The sequence below is a fragment of the Micromys minutus genome (assembly GCF_963924665.1).
Source record: "Micromys minutus genome assembly, chromosome: 18".
NCBI classification, from domain to species: domain Eukaryota; kingdom Metazoa; phylum Chordata; class Mammalia; order Rodentia; family Muridae; genus Micromys; species Micromys minutus.
In genome coordinates, this window is record NC_137953.1 from 14533828 (window position 1) to 14554587 (window position 20760).

Sequence of the window (20760 nt, forward strand, 5' to 3'; positions counted from 1 at the left end):
TCAGCCTTATTGGATAGATGGTACCTTTGCCAACTGAACCATCTTGCTGGCCCTTCAAATTGCACTTCTGATAGCTATCCACTAACCTTTCTTTTCTGCAATGTGTCATTGTCTCCGACTGTCTACGATCCCTATCCGAGGGGCGAAGCTGAGCAGGGCCTTTAGACACTTTCTCTAATCACAGAGAACGTGACTGAGAGGTCATGCTGGCTGTGGATGGGTGGGCATGGTGCAGTAGGAAACATTTTCTTATGAAGAAGCCTCTTTTTAGTTTCTTTGGATATTCGAGACTAAAAGCCTGAACAAGCCCATTAGAATATAAAGCATGTGGGAAATTTTAAGAAATTAGTTCTAACTGTAATACACAAATTCATTTACTGTAATATTTCAAATATTAGAGTCTTGCCCAATGTCTACCTTAAGGGTAACTTGTGCTTTATTTTATATCAAAATTTCCTGGAACATTCTTGTATTATTTCATACACTCATGTGCACGAGGCACGCTGAATAGCCAGTTTGTCTTTGTTTGTTTTATAGAAATGAAGTCATGCTTCAGAGGTGAGGTTAGAGTTTATTTTTTCCCCTTAAACAGTGTTTCTGATTCTCTCCTTGTGAGGATGATGGGTCTATCTATAAGTATTTCATTTGTGTGTGTGTGTGTGTGTGTGTGTGTGTGTGTGTGTTTATTCTTGTATGTAGGTATGCACATGCCATTGTGTATGTGTGAAAGTTAGAAAACAACTTTCTGGAGTCAATTTTCTCCCTCCTTCATATGGGTCCTAGGACTGAACTCAGATCCTCAGCCTTGGGTGCAGATACCTTTACCTGCTCAGCCATCTTGCCTGTTCCTGACACATCTTATAAATCCTTAGGGATCAACTTATTTTAACTATGCATAGAGCTTTCCATACTTATTCATAAACTACGCGGGATATCAATTTTTACATTAAACATTCCACTCTATAAATAACTGTACATTTTACTTATTTTCCAATTAAGAGACATTTGATGGGTTTCTATTTCTCATAAAATCAAACATTCCTAGAATTAAAATGTGTTTCTGTGTCCACAAGTGCACATGCGACTAGAAGAGGGCTTGTTTGCAGCTTTTCAGAGTCTGTTCTCATATTCTTACAACCTTGTCTACATGGAACTATCAACATTTTAGAATAGTACTTAGTCCTTATTAAACCGCCCCTCCCACCCCTCTTTAGAGCAGTTATGTTGGAATGACAGTGTTTTCTGAGTCACAGTTGGAGTGACCCGTCTGGCGTTTGTGTGGCTTGAATTAGGACAGCCTCTGACAAGCTGCAGGGTCAGCTGTCATGGGGTGGGCGCCACTGTCCAGAGATAACGCAGACGACATCTAAAGTCTCCTCTCTGCAGACGACACCTACAGAAACCTTTAGGAAAAAGGCAGTGAACCAGAACCTCCTTACCATCCAAGGAGTAATCAGGAACTCAAGTAACACTAATTACTTCAGGGGAGTCTGTTTGTCCGTGTGTGTGTGTGTGTGTGTGTGTGTGTGTGTGTGTGTGTTTGCACATGTGCACAAGTGCTTGCATGTGTGCGTGCACTGAATGCAGAAGTAGAGTTAGATTTAGAATTAAAAATACAGAAACACAGCTGTACCCAGACGGCAGGTGCAGCTCTTGGCTGTGCCCCTCCCCTCCATGTCCCTTGAAGTCTTCAGAGCCAGTCTAGCCAGATCCTGTCTCAAGACTCTGGAGTTGAGAAGAGGGTTCCAATAAAATGTTCTTTTCTTCTAAGACCAGCCCCACTTTGAAGCCTGGCTGTCTTTGAGCTCACAGAGATCCACCAACTCTGCCTATCCCTGCTCAACTCTGGTTAAAGGTGTTCACTACCACGCCTGGCTCTCCGTAGAGAATTTTTATTCTTAGCATGTTGGGCCTTCCTTCTGGCTCATTCTATTCATTTTACTACACAGCAGAGCTTTTACTAAAAGACTCTCCCCACCCCACACACATTTAATAACCTGAACATTTTCTGTGTTTACCTTTGAGTGTATGTCATGTGTGAGTGTGAGCAGGGTGTGCCATCGATGGTGTGCGGAGCTCAGCAAACAACCTCATCTTCTACCTTATCTGAGGCAGGGTTTGTTGTTGTTCCAAGACAGGTTTTCTCCGTATAGCCCTGGCTATCCTGAACCTCACTCTGTAGACCAGGCTGACCTTGAACTCACAGATCAGCCTTCCTCTCTCTTCCAGAGTTCTGGGATTAAAGAGTCGCCAGGGTCTTTTGTTGGCAAGTTGAGGGACCTAGGAGCATCTGAGGAGTCCCGTCTTTATCTCCTTGGAGATGCTAAATTTACAGATGTGTGCAGTGGCATCTAACTTCATGTGGGGCCTGGGATTCGAACTCATCCTCATACTCTGTTAGGCAAGCACTTTGGCAGCTCTTACTGTGTTCCTTTTGTTAGTGATACCTAACTTTTAAGCATTTTTCTTGTTGGTTTAATTTTTTTGGGTTTATGTATATGCATGTATGGAGTGTGCACACGTCTGTGTGAGTTGGAGGCCAGAGGCTTTTTAATTGGTAGTCCTCTTCAATTCTTTGTATATTACTGTTTTCTATGCATTGGTGTTTGCCTGCATGTGTGTCTATGTGAGGGCATCGGATCCTGGAGTTTTATAAAGTTGTGAGCTGCAATGTGGGTGCTGGGAACTGAGCCCAGATCCTCTGGAAGAGCAACCAGGGCCCTTAACTGCCTCATCATCTCTCCAGACCCTCTGTATTTTGAGACAGGATTTTTCAGTGTACCTGGAACTCACTCTGCTAGACTGATTTCTAGGAGACCCCAGTGACTGTCCTGTCTCTGCCTCCCCAGCACTGGGATTTGTTTCTCTGGGTCCCTGACGTGTACACTGAGGTCCTCTTTCTTCTGTCGAAGCACCTTACTGACTGATCCATCTCCCAGCTCTATGGTCCTTTACTTTTATTTAGTTCCTATTGTCCTTGCCTTTGTCAATTTTTTTATATTCAGCAAATTAACTTAATTTTGTATCAAGTAGAATGAGAAGATGAGTGGATTTATTCTGATTGGTGACTTGGGCTTTGGCAAAGAGGGGATCTCTCTCTCTCTCTCTCTCTCTCTCTCTCTCTCTCTCTGGTTGTGTTGTGTGACACCACTGTCACCATCAGCACTGTCACCGTCGTTACTGTAAACATCATAAGCACCACAGTAGAGAAGAGCTCACCATGGAACACATTCCCTGTGCTTACACACTTGATTTCACTTTGCTTGTTAAACATTTTTAGCTTACAAAAGTATTTAACACTACTAGAATTCAGACTCCAAAGTATCTTCTGGGGATATTCAGATTCTTTTAAATGCCTGGTGCTGACTTTTCTTTGCGTTGCGGTGGAAGGTCCTGGAAGTGCTGTGTAGAGAGGAAAAGAGCTGTCTCCCAGGCCCTTCCCTATCTGCTGAGGAAGGCTCTCAGGATGGAAGAGAACTGAATCACGTGACCCGGAAAAGCTTACACTTTGCAATTCTGTGGGTTGTGATGGGCCAAAGTGCAGCAGGAGAGGGATTCTAGGTAATAAAATGGAGCTTATTCTGATTGTTGTTTTAATTTAATATCAAATGCAAGAAAGATACAGCGGTGCTGATTACGCACAGTGCTAAGGACCCAAAACTTTCAACCCTCCTTTCCTTTCTTAGATAAGGTTTCGTATGTAGCACAAGCTGTCCTCCTGCCTCCGCTTCCTAAGTGCTTTACTCTGAGCTCGATTGTGTGTGTGTGCGTGTGTGGTTGGTGTGTGTATGTGTATCTGCCCAAGAGGCCAGATGAGGGCTTCAGACTTCCCAGGAATGGAGTTACAGATGGTTGTAAGCTGACTGACATGGATGTTAGAAGGCAAACTCTGATCTTCTGCAAGAATAGTAAGTGCAGGGCTGGAGAGATGGCTCAGCGGTTAAGAGCACTGGCTGCTCTTCCAGAGGTCCTGAGTTCAAATCCCAGCAGCCACGTGGTGGCTCACAACCATCTGTAATGGGATCCGATGCCCTCTTCTGGTGTCTTTGAAGAGCTGTAATATACTCACATGCGATAATAATTCTTAAAATAATTCTCTAAAAAAGAATAGTAAGTGCCTCTGACCACTGAGCTATCCCCTCAACCTCTCAGCCTCTCGATCATTTCCCCTGAGACAATAATAGTAATACTAATAGTGATGATTAAAATAATAAATCAGTGTCAGGTAGCTTGACTTTAGAGTTAGTTTGGCCTCTGGGATCTAAGCTAGGGAAATATCTGTAAGTGGAAGATCAAAGTCTGGTGCTAGTATCAGAAAGGGCGGTTCTGGAGATGTAGCTCAGACGCCCTGCCCAATGTGCAGAAAAGGATATCTGCTGTCAACTCTAGAACAATCGGAAGTTGATTCAGGAGCCGGAGGTTCGTTCTGTAAAACAGTTAAGAAGCAGAGCGCCCAGTGGCTGGCGGCAGGCGGCTTAGCAGGTCAACCACTAGCGATGCAAGCCCGAGGAGCAGAGTTCTAAACCTGAGGTGGCCGTGTGTCTGCAAGAATCCTCAGGCTGTCCCCTGAGCTCCATGGACCGCCATGACACTCATGTACCCACACCCATGTTTACACACACACACACACACACACACACACACACACACACACACACACACACGAATTAAAAAAAAAACAGGAATATATATGGTGAAAAAAGGGTGAAAGTCCTTACAGTAATAGTAGTATACATATACATATATATATATACTATATTATTTTGCTGTAACATGCTACCATATCCCAGGTGACCTTAAGACAACACAGATTCCCTATATTTTCTGGGGTCAGGAGTTTAAAATGGGGTGCTGATTCTGTTCATGCTTCCTTTCCAGCTTTTATAGGCTGCTCCTAGGTAGGAAGAAGGCTCACATATTTCTTTCTTCATCTTCTATGATTTTAAATTTTACCGGCATGAGTGTTTGGCTTCCATGTGTGCTTGTGCACTATGGGTGTGCCTGATGGCTGTGGAGGTCAGAGAGGGTGTTGGGATACCTCGAACTGGAGTTACAGGCAGCGGTGAGTCGCCACATGGGTGCTGGGAACTGAACCCAGATCCTCTGCAAGAGCTGCAAATGCTCTGAACTGATGAGCTCTCTCCAGACTGAAAGTTCTTCGTTTTACTGACATCTTCAAAGTCACTTTTGACACACTACCGGGTCCTGGGAATTAAGACGTGGACGTTTTCAGAGACCTTGTCCTCTACAGCCATAAACCATTATGTAATTACTCCAGATTAATTCAATTCATCACAAAAATATATTAAGAAGCAAGGACTGTTACTGGATTTTTAAAAATTTTCCTTTCTTTTCTGTGCTAGGCAACATCTGCACATGCTAAGCAAATGCTACACCACTGACCCGTACCCCATCCCCTTCTAGATTCTTTAAGAAAAACTTGACGCTTTCCCAAATGGCTCTGTAAAAACCCAGGGTTGTGCATATTTCTTTGTGGAGGTAAAATGAAAAGGGGGTGGGGGTGAGGGGGACATGAGAAACAATTGAATACTTTTAAAGAAATGCCAGTCAGGATGTTTTTGAAAATCAAACCAATTATGAGCGTTTTAGGCCCCCTGGGGACATCTGGACTTTTAGTCAACATATTCCACGTGAGCCTGTGGGAGAGACAGGATTCGCCTTGCCACGTGCAGTATCACACATGTGACTTTTAATCTGACCACAGCTGGTGGACGGTGGACAAGCGATATTATAAATGGAAATAATTTAATAACAGGATTAGCGAAATTCTTGGACGACTCGTTCACCAAATGAAATGAGCGTTCGCTCAGTAATCCAAGCTTCTCTCCCCAATGTTTAAAATTGTTGAGAACAAACTGTAACAGATTCTGCCTTTTATTTAGCCGTGCTTGGGTGTAGAGACAAGATACGCAGACATGCCACATAAACTGTGTGAGCCACGTTGCAAAATTGTTTTAAATAATAGTGAAACTTGGAAAAGAATTGACATTTTATTCATTACTGGGTTTTGGAGACAGGTCTTTCAGAGCTCCGGCTGGCCTGGAGCTCTGTGTTGTGGAAGATGACCTTGAGCTGATCTTGCTGCCTCCAACTCCAAATACTAGTATTGCATGTGAGCACCCTTGTGGTTAGCTCTGTGTTTTCATATTTTGAATCTGGGTTTTGCTATGCAGCTCAGACCATCCTGGAACTCTAGATCCTGCTGTGTGCACCTCCCTAGGGCTCGAGGTTACAGAATGAAATAGAGACGGGCAGAAGCAGGTAGCTTTTCTGAGGCTTGACTTGAACTTGGGATGTCAAGGTGTCAGCTCCAGAACAGGCTTGTCCAGGTGTGCATACACGCACACACACACACACGCACACGCACACACACACATACACACACAAGCACACACACACACTCACACAAACACACATACACACAAACACACACACATACACACACACACACACACACACACACACACACACACGCATATGCCAAGCTTGGAGCAGAGCATGCTAAAGTATATAGCAGTATACAGTTTATGAGTTAGAGACTAAAAAATAATGTCATTTTTCTCTTTCGAATATGGTCTGGAAATGGGGGCAAAGATCAAATTAAAATCTCAATAAAATTTTAGATATTTCTAAATTGTTCTGGGAAAAAAATCACATAGAAAACATTATTATAAATGCAACCAGACCATAACTTTATGCCTGAGCACTGTTTTTTGTTTGTTTTGGCTTGTTTTGATTTGTGTAGCCCTGGCTGGCCTGGAACTCACTAACCGCCTGCCTCCGCCTCTCAAGTACGAGGACCAGAGGTGTGCATGTCTTGTCCTTAAAGCACAGCCACGGGCGTCATTTTCTAACACATTTCCTGAGGACTCTGCAGACTTCCTGGCATTTCTGGTTTTCCTGCTTTGGCTTTTTCTGTAATCTCTTTTTGAAGATTTTGTTTTTATTTTATGTCATAGGAGTGTTTTGCCTTTATATATGTCTGTGCACTGCATGCATGCCTAGTGTTCACTGAGACCACAAGAGGACATCATGTCCCCTGGAACTAAAGTCAACAGACACTTGTGAGTCACTATGTGGGTGCTGGGAGCCAAACCTGGGCCCTCTGCAGCAAGCACTTTAACTTCTGAGCTGACTCTATAGCTTAATTTTCTGCCATTTTTGGAGGAGTGGGAGGAGTACCAATCTCTTTATCATCTTTCTTGTGTGTTTTAATGTTCTTCCTTGATTCGGTTCTAAAAGGCAGTCATTAGGTACATCCTATTCCTAAATTCCTTAAATGTCTCAATAGAGAGCTCTTCAGGGCCACATATGTCACCTGACTGTTCTTCAGGCTCACTGTCACCTGGTCGGTTTGAGGTGGGCATGCCTCAGGTTAGGTGCTTCCTGGATTGTTTTTAATGGGTGGTTCCTTTATCGCAGTATGAGAAAGTATTCACCTGCTTCTTGATATGTTTCTGTAGAACACATTCCTTGCGCTTTTAGAAAAAGCTTTACTCTCAGCTGTCTCCTGATCTCGAGTGTAAGTAGATTCCGGCGTTTGTGGAAAGGACTGTCTTTGGGCACATTTGATTTGAGGGATGCATCTGGAAAGCACCCTTTCAAGACAGCTGCCTCTTCAGATTCTGTAGACGGAAGGGCCTCGGGGCTGCTGGCTTTGGCATGTCTTAGAAGAGAAGATTTTGGGTATTAAATATCTGGAGTTGTGATTGTAAGCCACCCAGTGATGTAAAGTGCTGGGAACTGAACTCGGGTCCTCTGGAAGGCAAGTGCTCTTAACCACAGAGTCATCTCTCCAGACCCATTTAAAACTGTCTTGGTGCGTTTCAAATCAGTGTTTTGCAGGTCTCCCGAGGCAGGTTGATGGGTCCTTCTCTGCGATTGCCGGTGCATTCTTCATATTCCTCCCTGTGATGGAGGCTCTCCCCCAGGTTTGAATTTTGTTGTTTCTTTTTGCTTCTTGATTTTCTCCTCCTGTTCCTTGCCACTTGCATTTTCTTCTGTTCTCCCGGAGCTGTTGTGAGGTTTGCTACTCTGTGCTTTAGCTTTTTTCTTTTTCTTTTCTTTTCTTTTTTCCCCCCAAGCTGTTCTGTTCTCACAGGCTCCCCGGTTCCAGCGGCTCCAAAGCACACATCCTGGATGAGGGCGAGGTGTGTGAGCATTAGTTGGACTCGGTCCTTTCTCAGCCCATTACCAGTGCCTGCCAGTGACTCCCACAAGCCGCCCTTCCACATTCTTCTGGATATCTAGACAGTGAGAACCTCTACTGCTGCTAAGGATGCTGTGTGGAGAACCCTAAGTCAGGGGAGAGCCCTCCGCAGGTTCTGGGCAGTTGTTCTGGGCTACATCTCTTCTGCAGCAGCTGCTGCTGACCTCATCTTAACTAGCGTTATGGGAACTCGTATGAGTCAGTGAGTTTTTCTGGACTGCCACTTACCTGCTTAGTGTGTCACTCTTTTGGCTCATGGAAGTTAGTGTTTAAATAAAAAGTAATGTTAAAAATAGCGCTGGGAAGGTGGCTCGGTGGGTTAAATGCTTGCAACATACACACAGGGATCTGAGTTCAAATCCCCAGAACCCATGTAAAAGGGTGGGTGGTACTTTGCTCTTGTAGGGAGTGGAGGCAGGAGCATCCCAAGTGCTTGCTGGCTGTCTAGTCTATATGAAGCAGCGAGTTTCAGGCTCATTGAGAAGCCCCCCTCCTCTCAAAATTATTTATTTATTATATATAAGTCTACTGTCGCTGTCTTCAGACACACCAGAAGAGGGCATCAGATGGTTGTGAGCCACCATGTGGTTGCTGGGAATTGAACTCAGGAAGAGCAGTCAGTGCTCTTAACCACTGAGCCATCTCTCCAGCCTCAGTCCTGTCACAAAAAATAAGGTGGAGAACAATAGAGGAAGACACTGGATGTTGAACTCTGACTGAATGTCACATGTTGTAATTGATACTTAAATGTGTGTGTGTGTGTGTGTGTGTGTGTGTGTGTGTTTAATCAGGCCTTTGATCATTCAAGTACCAGATAGAAGACCCGCAACCTTTATATTTATAATAAGCCTTAATCAGCGTAAATGCTGATTTAATGCTAGCCTCCACTTCTCTGCCAATAATTCCACAATAGGACTTGTCATCTTCTGTCTGGGCTAATCTTCAGTCCTTGTGGTCACATTTATAAGATTCTTACCCCATGGTATCTCTTCCTCTGTCTACTTTCTTCTCCTCTCCTCATGGCCTCTTAGACCCCAAGCCTGGGAACCAAAAACCCTGCCTATCTTCTGCCCAGCTATCGGCTGCCAGCATCTTTTTTTAACCAATACTTTTAAATGAAGGAGCAAGGTCACATTGTGTGTGCAGATTCTCATCTCTGGGGGCAACCAGACCTTGGGGGCCAGTATTTAGCATCACAACACATAGCAAAAGACCAAACCTCTTCAGTGACATACATGCATACACCACACACTCGCATGCACATGCCTGTAGACATGCACAGCTGGGCATGGTAGCATCTGCCTATAACTCCAGCATTTGAGATGTGAAGGCAGGAAGATCACACATTGGAGACCAACCCGCGTTTCACAAGGAGACTGTCTCAACAAATAGGACAACACTGACAAAGCAAGGCAGACAGACTGTCCTTAAGCTTGAACAAGAAAACTGCACTGCCTAAGGTGCACCTAGGTTTACACTAGTCAGTACAGACCTGTGTCCAGAGATGCCTCAAGGTGACATGGACCTCTGGATGATGGCTGTACCAGGCAGCCAAAGGAGCTCACCTACTCGGATTGCATTGTTCCCTTCTGCAAATGCCAGCAACGACTCTGCCCTTGGCTTACAGGACAAAGATACACTATTTAGAGTGCCCTCCCTTGCTCCTGTAGTCTGGTTATCTCCCTGACATCATGTCCCAGACTGGGGCATCCTATGAGCTCATTTCTTACATGTGTCTGTGTCCCACCTGTCCTCAAGCCCTTGAGTTTGCCTCTTCTCAGAGGCCTTGACCTTCTCTGAGTATAAACTCAGTCCGCCAGTAGAGGGTTAGAACATGCCTCTTTCCTGTCTGGTGGATTGAGTTTCTGGATGCTCCGCCTCCCCCACCCTGCTGGGAGGAAAGGTTCCTTTCTTGAATTTTTATTGCAATTCACCTGCACCTTTATGTGTTTATGTGTCAACCCAGCCTGGGGTCTACTGGGAAGCAAAGTCCCTGTGTTGTTTATCTTTAAGACCCCACCATGATGACTTGAATGATACGTCTCCCATATTTTTAGACATTTAAATTCTTGATCCGCAGTTGGTTATGGTGTTTGGGGGAGGCTTAGGAAGCATGGCCTTGCTGGAGGAAGCCATGTTACTGGAGGCAGATTTTGAGAGCTTAAAGATGTGCTCCATTTGGGGTTCACCGGTGGTTCAAAATGTGAGCCTTCAGCTGGTATTCCAGTGCGCATGTCAGCTGGTATTCCAGTGCGCATGCGTGCCCACAGACATACTTTTCCGATGCAACAGTGGCGGGCTCTTACTCTTCTAGACTGGACTTTGTGCATGCTAGACACACCATTCCACCAGTTGATCTACTTCCTTAGCCCCCAGGCTGAGTTTTTAAGCACATTGGAGACCCAAAAACATTAGCTCAACCTTATTGGATCCATAGTTATCTCTGCAGATTTTTTTTGTGGTATTCTGTTCATTCATCACGCAGAGATGTCATCTCTGCATTTATCTGTCATGGCTCATAATTCCCATATAAGGAGCTGTCACACAGCTGCCGTTCTGGTCCTCTTGACTCTGACAGATGACAGAACCCAGAACGAGGCTGCAGAGTGAAGAGTGACGACAGACTTTCCTCCAGGGCAGAGAGCATTCCAGGGCGCTGCAGAGAGGTTTCTTCCACATATTCTGATAGCAGTGTCTGGGAGCAGAGACTTATGAGGCCAATGCCCCTGTGAGGACAGTGATCCCTGGCACTCTAAAGAGCGGATTAGAAGGAGAGTAGTAGTGCTGGGGAGGTGCCTCAGCGGTTAAGAGCATTGCTGCTCTTCCAGAGGTCCTGGGTTCAATGCCAGCACCCACATAGTGGCTCACAACAACTCCATTTCCAGGGATTCTGACCACTGTGGACACCATGAACACGTGTCCATGCAGACAAACATCCATACACATAAGCTAAATATGCAGAAAGTTAGGAAGAGCGGCTAGAAGCATCACTTTGAGAACTGTGAAGTTTGATGAAATGGGAATGATACCTTGTGTGAACAAGAAGTTGGAGGTGGAGAAGGCACAAGAGGGGCTGAGGGTCACCTGGCTGGGGTAAGCACCCTTTCTTCTGGAATCCAGCAGGAATTGGGGCACCTGCTGCCTCTTGGACCATCTCCATCATCGTGGGAAGTAATGGGTAGGGTGGTGCTGTGGTATCTGTTAGGGAGCTGTGTTGTAGTAAATATTAAAAGATATAATATCTTATCTCTTTATCAGCCCAGTGGTCTCACTCCAGTTAACTCTGGGTCACTTTGACAATGGAAAAACTAGAATATCTATTTGTCTTTCTAGCTATATCTGTCTGTCAATCATCTATCTATCTATCTATCATCTATCTATCTATCTATCTATCTATCTATCTATCTATCATCTATCTATCTACTTATCTGTTTCTTGAATCTATGTCCAGGCTACAGACCACCATTTCAGGAAAAGCAAGGCAGGAATTCAATCACATCACAGTCAGAGAGAAGCACAGAGAGAATAAACACATCCTTGCCTCCAGCTACAGGCGCCTCCTCTTTTATACTGTTCAGGTCCCCACCTGCCTAAGGAATAGCATCACCTGTAGTGATTAGGTCTCCTTACATCAATTAATAATCAAGATGTCCTCCACAGACATCCACACAGGCCAACCTAATCCAGTCAATTCTTCACCACCTCTCGGGTGACGCTGTATTGAGTCAGGTTGGCAGTTAAAACTAACCAGCTCAATGAGGAAATACTCTCGAGCTGGGATGGATTTTGATTCAAGGCTTAGCAGGTGGTTGTAGATGTTTCCTTGTTACTCAGCCATAGGTGAAGGTTTTACTGTATGAACCTCAAGGATAGACTCATAGCTTTCTCCTGGCCAAAGTGACTCTGATGACATCGGGGTCATGCAGCTGAAGTTTATCTCTAGAAATATAATATAGTTACAGCTCTAAAAAATAACATAATTACAGCTTATGGCAAGCAGTTCATTTTATTTATTTATTTATTTGTTTATTTATTTATTTATATTAATTTATTTAAGTACACTCTGGCTGTCTTCAGACATACCAGAAGGGGGCATCAGATCCCATGACAGATGGTTGTGAGCCACCATGTGGTTCCTGGGATTTGAACTCAAGACGTCTGGAAGAGCAAGCAGTCAGTGCTCTTAACCGCTGAGCCATCTCTCGGCCCCACAGGTCATTTTGTAACTATGCTCTGGTCAAAGAGCACCGAGTCAGTTCATAGGCACCAAAGGCAAGTGCCAGCTAAGGCACATTCCTTCCTTCTGTGTCAGTCTGGGAAACCCTGCCCAGTCAGCCACCGGTTGTGTGGACCAGAGAAGTGCAAGGCGGGGCTGGACATCTGGCTTATCCTTGCTACGGGCAACAAAGGAACTTTAGCACAGAAGTAAAAGGCACCTAGCAGCTGAAACAGGAGGACCAGACACCACCTATATAGTGAGCTGGGGACTAGCCTGGGCTACATGAGACCCCATCAGAAAACAAAGCATGAGGTGGAAAGATGGCTCAGCAGTTAAGCATGTGTTCTACGTTTGCTGAAGCCCCAAGTTCAGTTTCCAGCACCCATATCATGTGCCTCACAAATACGTGCAACTTCTTCTTGCTCTAACCTGCATGGCATCTGAATTCTAGTGCACATAGCTCCACAGAGGCACACACAAACACATAATCTCTTAAAAAGCAAAACAAAACAACAAATAACAAAAATAATAAAACTAAAAGTCAGCCATTTTTAAATTAAAAAAAAAAAATCCACAGGCTGCTTGCTCTTCCAGAGATGTCAAATTTGATTCTCAGCAACCACATGGTGGCTCACAACCATCTATAATGGGATTTGGTGCCTTCTTCTGGTGTGCAGGCATATATGCATGGAGAACACTATAGTAAATAAATAATTTTTTAACTTAAACTTTTATTGATTGTTTGTAAATTTCACATCATGCACCCCATTCCCCTTATCTCCTAACCCCTCCTTGTTCACCCACTGCCCTTGCCACCACTCCCCCCAAACAAAACAAAGTCTCACTGTGGACGCTGCAGTGAGTCACAATATGTCACACAGTAGACCCTTTTGCCCAAACAGCTTTCCCCAGAATGTTCACTGCAATGAGTTATTTATTGGTCTGGTTCGAGGCCTCTGGCTTCTGCTACACTATTAATACTGGATTCTCACCAGTCTTCCTCTTGTTGCCCAGTGTTATGGAGAACCTGCCGCTTTGGTTCTGCAGGACTGGCCCTTCATGTTCTCCAGCAGTTCAGAGATGGGGTAGATGCTGGGGTGGGCCAGTTCTTCTGAACCAGCTCTCCACCACTGCCCAAGTGAGGGGCTCAGCCCTTGGACATTAATATGGCAGCCCAGATATAACCGTTCATATCTTCTCCTCTCTCCCCCTCCCTCTCTCCTCTTCCCCTCCCCTCCTCTCCTTTCTCCCTCCCCTCCCCCTCCCCTTTCCCTCCTCCTCCCTCTCTCTGTGGCCTACCTAGTTTGTGATAATGTGCTATTTGCAACAAAATATGGGCAAAGGCATCCCTTCTTTTAAGAGATGATTTGTATTTTTTTTTTTTTAATTATGCGTTTGTGTGTATGGGCAGGAGAGTGGGTGGTCTCTTAGGCCACAGGCGCCAATCCTCTGGAGCTGGGATTACGGAGGTAATGCCCCGCCCCACCCCGGCACAAATGCTGAGACCAAACTTGGCTCCTCTGCAAGAGCGATATTTGGTCTTAACCGCTGAGCCCCAGCACTTTTTGTCTTCATTTTTTTCCCCCTCTCTCTGCATTTCCAGCCTCGTTAACTTCGTGTGCCACACCTGCTTCAAGAGGCAGGAGAAGCTCCATCGCTGCGGGCAGTGCAAGTTCGCCCACTACTGTGACCGCACATGCCAGAGAGATGCGTGGCTGAATCACAAGAGCGAGTGCTCCGCCATCAAGAGATACGGGAAGGTGCCCAACGAGAACATCAGGTCAGAGCTGCTTCCCAGGACAGGACTTGGGACTTCCAAATGTCAGGCTGGGGTGGCAGAGGGGCCAGCATCCCCAGGCCGAGTGCCAATGCCTCAGGTCCCCAGGCATCTGGTGTGACACCAAGGGTCTCTGGGACACAGATTTCATTTTGTGGCAACGTACCACCTACCAGTTAACAAGGAAGGCCGTGGGGTGAAGCACACCCCTCGGTGTCAGGTTCAAACGTCAGTAGGATCCCCTCTTAGCCCATGTTGCCTTGCTTTCTTTAGGCCCAAGACCTAAATAAAGCTTGTCTCTGGTCCCAGACCCCATGTGATCTGGCTCCTGTCTGTCTGTCTGTCCTACTACCTTTCGCCTCCACTCCTTGTCCTCTATGCTGAGGTCACCTGGGATTTCTTGCTCTGTCTGCTCTGGGCTCCAGGATAGCATATCTGCTGTTCCTTCTCTGCCACCAGAGCCGGATCATCTGTCTTCCAGTTCCTGCTCAGATGGATTTGCTGGTTCACACCACCCTGAAGACCTCGGCTTCTCCTCCCCAGCCTCTCTCTTGCCTCTGTGTTTTATTTTCTGAGTAGCACTCAGCAAGACTTTAAAATGACCTTATTTGCTGAAATCGTCCACAGTGTGGGAAGCATCTTGCTAGAAGTCTGTTCCAGACACTGTGCCTAGCATGTGGTGGGCACTGGTGCTTGCTGAATGAATGAATGAATGAATGATGAGTGTGTCCAGGCCTCCTTAATGCTGTCCTCCCCTCTCTTCCCAGACTGGCAGCCCGAATCATGTGGCGGGTGGAGAGAGAGGGCACTGGGCTCACAGAGGGCTGCCTGGTGTCGGTGGATGACTTGCAGAACCATGTGGAGCACTTTGGGGAGGAGGAGCAGAAGGAACTCCGAGTAGACGTGGATACATTCCTGCAGTATTGGCCACCGCAGAGCCAGCAGTTCAGCATGCAGTATATCTCCCACATCTTTGGTGTGGTACGGCCTTTCATCCCCTCCAACATCCCTGCTCTGCCCTCTGTGCCCCCCCTTCCTTCCCTTCTTCCCCTCTGGGAGCATAGAGTTTTCAGACAGAAGGAAGCCCCAGCTCTCCTGGGTGACGTTTTCTGTTTCCATGACAGTGGCATCTAGCCCAGGCAGCCAGGGACACGAAGTGTGCCCTCTTGCTTCCCAGCTATAACAGGAATGCTTACTGCCCCTTCTGGTTTGAACCCGGAGTCCGACTCCTAAATGAGCCCATTAAAATAAACCCAGAATCTTCCAGTATGGTTTTTCATAATAGAAGCCATGGTGATTCTGGGTATCATCCAGCTAAGAAGCTTCCAGAAGCATTTGGGACAGATTCAGGAGAGAAGGCCAAAGTCTGGAAGGGCCAGAGACTTAAAATGATATCAGTTATCCCACCATATTTTCTCTCTTCATTTTTAATTTATTTATTATTTATTTATAGGGGTGTCTTGCTATGTAGCCCAGACTTACTATATCTACTTCCTGAGTGCTAGGACATAGGTGTGTGCAACTTCTTTTAGCTCAAGAGTATTTGCTCTTATTTGCTTTGGACACACACACACACCACACTCACATCACACACACACATACACCCCCCATACCACACACACAAACACCACACTACACCACACACCACACACCACACTCATACCACACACACCACACACTCACATACACCACACCACATACCACACACACACACACACATACACACATACCACACTCACCACACCCACACATCACACTCATATCACACACACCCCACTCATAACACACACACCATACACACACTACACTCACACTACACTCATAACACACACACACCACACACACACCACACTCACACCACACTCATAACACACACACCACACACACACTACACTCACACCACACTCATAACACACACACACACCCCAGAACATGGAGAGGTAAACCAAGATGGATACTGAAAATGACCCCCGAGACCCAGATGTGGCATTAGGAGCTAGCATTCCTGTCTTTGGTCCTATTAGGCTACACTGACTAAAAGCTTTGCTAAACGTGGAGCTCCCTCCACAGCACACATCTTGTGAGCCATTTGGAGTCACACAGAGAACAAGTCAGAAAACAGACTCTCTTAAAAAAAAAAAAAGTTCCGTTTTGCTATTTATCAAGTACACATGCATATATGTTCTGATTCTCTCTCCACCACTATTGTTCCTACCTATCTGTGTTAACATCCTGTCCCACCTTCCTACCTGTCCCTTTCCCAGATTCACGAGGCTCTCTGTTTTTCAAACTCTTTCAAGCATCTAGGGTGATATTCTGTGCCGATTGACTGAATCTTTTCTCTTGTCCTCTGGGTAGATCAACTGCAATGGTTTCACACTCAGTGACCAGAGAGGGCTACAGGCAGTGGGCGTGGGCATCTTCCCCAACCTGGGCCTGGTGAACCATGACTGCTGGCCGAACTGCACTGTCATATTCAACAATGGCAAGTGAGTGCCCCTTTCTCAGAGCGTGTGCTATGGGGATCGGACTGTTGTCCACTTGATTTCAACCAAAGTCAAACTTATAAACTTGAACTACCATGGTCTGCCGATGTTCAGCAACTCAGAGTCTCACTCCAGACTTCGAGGAGAGGAAGGAACTGAGGTGGATGCTGAAGAATTCTACCCTGACCATCTAAGTCTGAATCTTTAAGTCTGCCTAGATGTATTAGATAAATCATTAACTACTGTTCTAAAACTTGAACTCTGGGATTATTTACCCAGAGCCAACGCATCAAAAAAGTACTTGGCCTATGCTAGCCACGGTTCCATAGGAAAGTAGAAAGCACATTCAAAGGAGTTTACTCAAGCAGAATTTAATTGAAAGGACAATTTACAGGTGTATGGGCAGGGTTTGGGAAGGATCGGGCAAGGGACCGGTGAGGTGTCCAGGGCTGGGCACACAAATCATTCCTAGATTTAGCAGGCCAGGCAGAGAAAGCTCTTGCTGTAGCCAGTGGCTGTCTGAACCATACAATGATCCTTTGACTGAACTGTGCTATACAACTGCACCTGCACACAAGTTAGCCACTGCTCGAATTATGGGCTAACAACTTCAACCTTGTTCTCTTCCGCTCGGCCAACCTCACCCAGAGGCCAAAGAGCAAAGGAACCTGGGTGATGTAATCCTCAGGGTTCAGCCCTTTGCCCCCTGGGAAAGGCACAGACCAAAGACACGTGGGCAAACACTTGGATCTTGGGAGTGAGGAAGCTCTGGCTGGGCACATCTGGGGGATGAAGCCTGAACAATATGCACTGTCTTTACTCATAAAGATGGTCTCTCATGACAGATGAAAGCCAGCTTTGAGACGTGGAGTTCTTATTTCCTTTCTGTTTCTGACCCCGGTATCTAAGAGCAGTTGAAAAAGATGACAAAGATCTGGAAAGCTTATTTTGGCCTCTGAGAATAATCTTTTCTAACACGTTGTATTCCTGTGTCTAAGTCTCTAGGGACAATTGACCTGGACGTCATGGAATCTTTTTAGAGGATGTGCTACCCAGGTTTAGCCTGGTTGACTGAGTTAATCACGTTTAGCCATACACAGTTACTAGATGGCCCTTCTGTAAGTGCTGGTGACCCAAGGCCCCTATGGTGACTGTGTAATGATCAGTGAACCTAGGACCCATGCTTCAGGGCATCTCTGGTGTCTGCTGTAGCTTCTTCGCATCTACTAATTGTGCTCCCTGGATCTGTTGGCTTTGGTGCAAGAGAGGAGGTCATTACAGTTACTGCCTATTTGCCTTCTACACTGGAAACAACCCAGGACAAGGTATTAGTAGGCCCATCTTGACCACCACAGCAAGCAAGCTTTACATACGCAATTTAGAACTCTCTCCGAGAGAGTCATCCAAAGACGCCATGTTGATTTATGCATCACGCTTGTCCCCACTGGAATAGTAAAAACCATTCTTACGTTTCTCAGATTCTCTTCTCAAGTGTGCTGTTTTGCAACAATCTCACTGTTGTATTCTCAGTAGACACTGAGGACCTGGGAAAGGAAGTCAGTTGCTCAGCAGGGAATCTCTCTGTGACTCCATTTTGTAACCCCGTTCCAGTGTGCTTTCACTGTGCCAGACGGCATCTTGGTAGAGAAGCCCAACTAGAAGGGTCGAAGTTGGTCGTGACTGCCAATGCCCTGACTGTGTGAGCCCAGAATGCTGTGCTCTCTTCCGACTGCAGTGGTATTGATTTCCTTGTGGGTGTTTGTTTTGTCTTTCAGTCATGAGGCAGTGAAATCCATGTTTCACACGCAGATGAGGTGGGTCAGTCTTCTCACACAGCCATGTTTGTCTGACCCATCTCCCTCACTTGCCTGGCTTCCTGGCAAGCCTTTCCTGACTCCTTGACTGCTCTTGTGTTACACCCTGCACTATAGCATCCTGGCTTCACTGAATGGCAATTTTTTCCCCTGCCCTTGAGTCCACGATTTCTTCCTCGCCTGCCTGCCACTTGTCTTTGTTTTATTTTGTTTGCTGTCTTCCCTTCAGTTCACGCCTTTCTTCTCTACTTTTATCTCAAAGTGTGAACCTTCTAGTCATTTCAGCCCAACAGTACGCTGGGTCCTTAACCCCGCTTGCCATGAAATAAGAGTGCTTATTACTAACCCACCAAAGAACTATGTGCTTGTCTGTAGACCCAGCTTCTTACCCAAGCTAATAACACCCAGAGCTGTGATATTTTGGGTAAATATGTTTTCATTGTGTACTCTTTACCGGAGTACAAAACTGTGAACTTGTGCCTTAGGTAGCATCTTACTTTAAACATTTTTTTGTTTTGAAGGAAATAAGAGATCGTTTATTTTGGAGTGATTTTGAGTAACCAGTTTTATAAAGGTTTTGTTTTTATTTTATTTTTATATGATTTCACAGAACAAGGAAAATCATAAATCGAGGCAAGTTTAAAATACATCGATAGGTACATCAGAGAGGCAGGTACAACAAGACGGGGCTGAGGGGGCTTTTCAATAGGTTCAAAATGTCATCTGATGGCATTATTAGTTTTTGGGTTGGTGAAAGCTAATAGTCTGCTAAGCTAATTGGTTGGCTCTGACATAGACCTGGGCATGGGGTGGCTGGTTTGGAGGGCTAGAACTAGCCTATGATAAGTTAACTAGCCTCTGGAATAGCAACATTCCAACCTCCCTACAGACTGAGATGCTAACTAGTCACTCAGTCTCTGCAGACACAGCTTTTGTTCCGGAATTTTTGTTCACAGTTCCCCTTTCTGACCAAGATCATGTTTTGTACACGTGTGGGCAACATATTCTTTATTAAACATCACCAGGTCCCTCACGGCCAGGAAGACTCGCTCCCAGGATCTGCTATAAGGAAGCTGAGCGGTAGGCAGGACAGCGGTGTTCAGGACACAGTAATAGTTGGTAACGTCCACTAAGAAAGAAACTTCTGGATCATTATCAAGCCCATTATCCATCAAGATCCAAATCTGAATTTCTTTTAACACTGTGTCTGACACAACACTTACATGTGACCTAGGATGACAAGATCTAAAATTAAGTCTTCAAGAACACAGTTTGGCTTAATGGGGTGAAGGTAATATATGAAAATAACATTTCTAAAATAGCCCAGATTTACATATTTTAATGAGACTGACTATACAGCTCCCCTGTATTTACAGTTATTTGTATTCTATGAATTATCTTACTTAAATTTAAATTTTAGAAACTTTCAAATGAGTCACTGTAGGATTGTTTCCTTTCTTATTAGAAAAAAAGTATTGTTTAATTAATCCTTAATCCTGGCTGTTTGTACTATAGGGCATTTTGGATATTAATTAAATCAGCAAACATTTGTGATTAAAGTATAAACCATCATGAATGTTGTTATTATTAGGAACTGATGTCCTTAGTATAACTCGGAAAAGAAGAGTTAACCCAAATTTTTTGGATATCTCTAGCTAGAATAAATGGAGTGAAAATTTAATTTAAAAACTAAATATTTTGTTTTGTCCAAATTATACAGAAGAAGGAGAAATATATTTATATATTTATATATTTATAATATATGTATTTATAAAAACAATGAAAATACTTGAATCTTTCAAATATTAATTTTGAATAAGAGAGAGTTTAAGGTAAACAAATGGTCAAATCAAAAAGCCTGGTCGAATGAAAGGACACAATATCTTAACTTCATTAAAGCTAAAATCAAGACTATTAGTTAGAAATCTATCACATAGAATAATGGGTACCTTAAGCAACTTCTAACATCTAATTACACAACGAATGAGAAACATAAAAGTGAGAGAAATGTTGAGTGACTTGGACCACTCGCTCGTTAGTGGCATTGGAAGTAGGTGTCGGACAGCATTTTCAAGTCCCCGTAGATGTGCTCGAAGATGATGAGACCCTTCCCTGTCTCCTAGCGTGAGCTAGAAGTTCCTAGATGCAGTCAGTCCTGACCGTTAAATTAGAATGGAGTCTTTGATGTGTTGCCTTCTTTTCTTTCAGTGATAGAACCATTTGGGGCTTTGTTT

General features: G+C 44.9%; 1 protein-coding gene across 2 annotated transcripts in view; it reads left to right on the forward strand.

Moving 5' to 3' along the window:
* SMYD1 (SET and MYND domain containing 1) overlaps positions 1-20760 on the forward strand; it is a 40615-nt gene that overhangs the window by 690 nt on the left and 19165 nt on the right. The window contains exons 2-5 of one of the 2 annotated variants that reach the window (XM_080932288.1): positions 14053-14229; positions 14994-15207; positions 16585-16715; positions 18488-18526. In XM_080932288.1, coding sequence (XP_080788414.1) covers positions 14053-14229; positions 14994-15207; positions 16585-16715; positions 18488-18526 — 561 coding nt within the window. The remainder of the gene's footprint in view (positions 1-14052; positions 14230-14993; positions 15208-16584; positions 16716-18487; positions 18527-20760) is intronic. The other variant, XM_080932289.1, reaches the window with a different exon arrangement.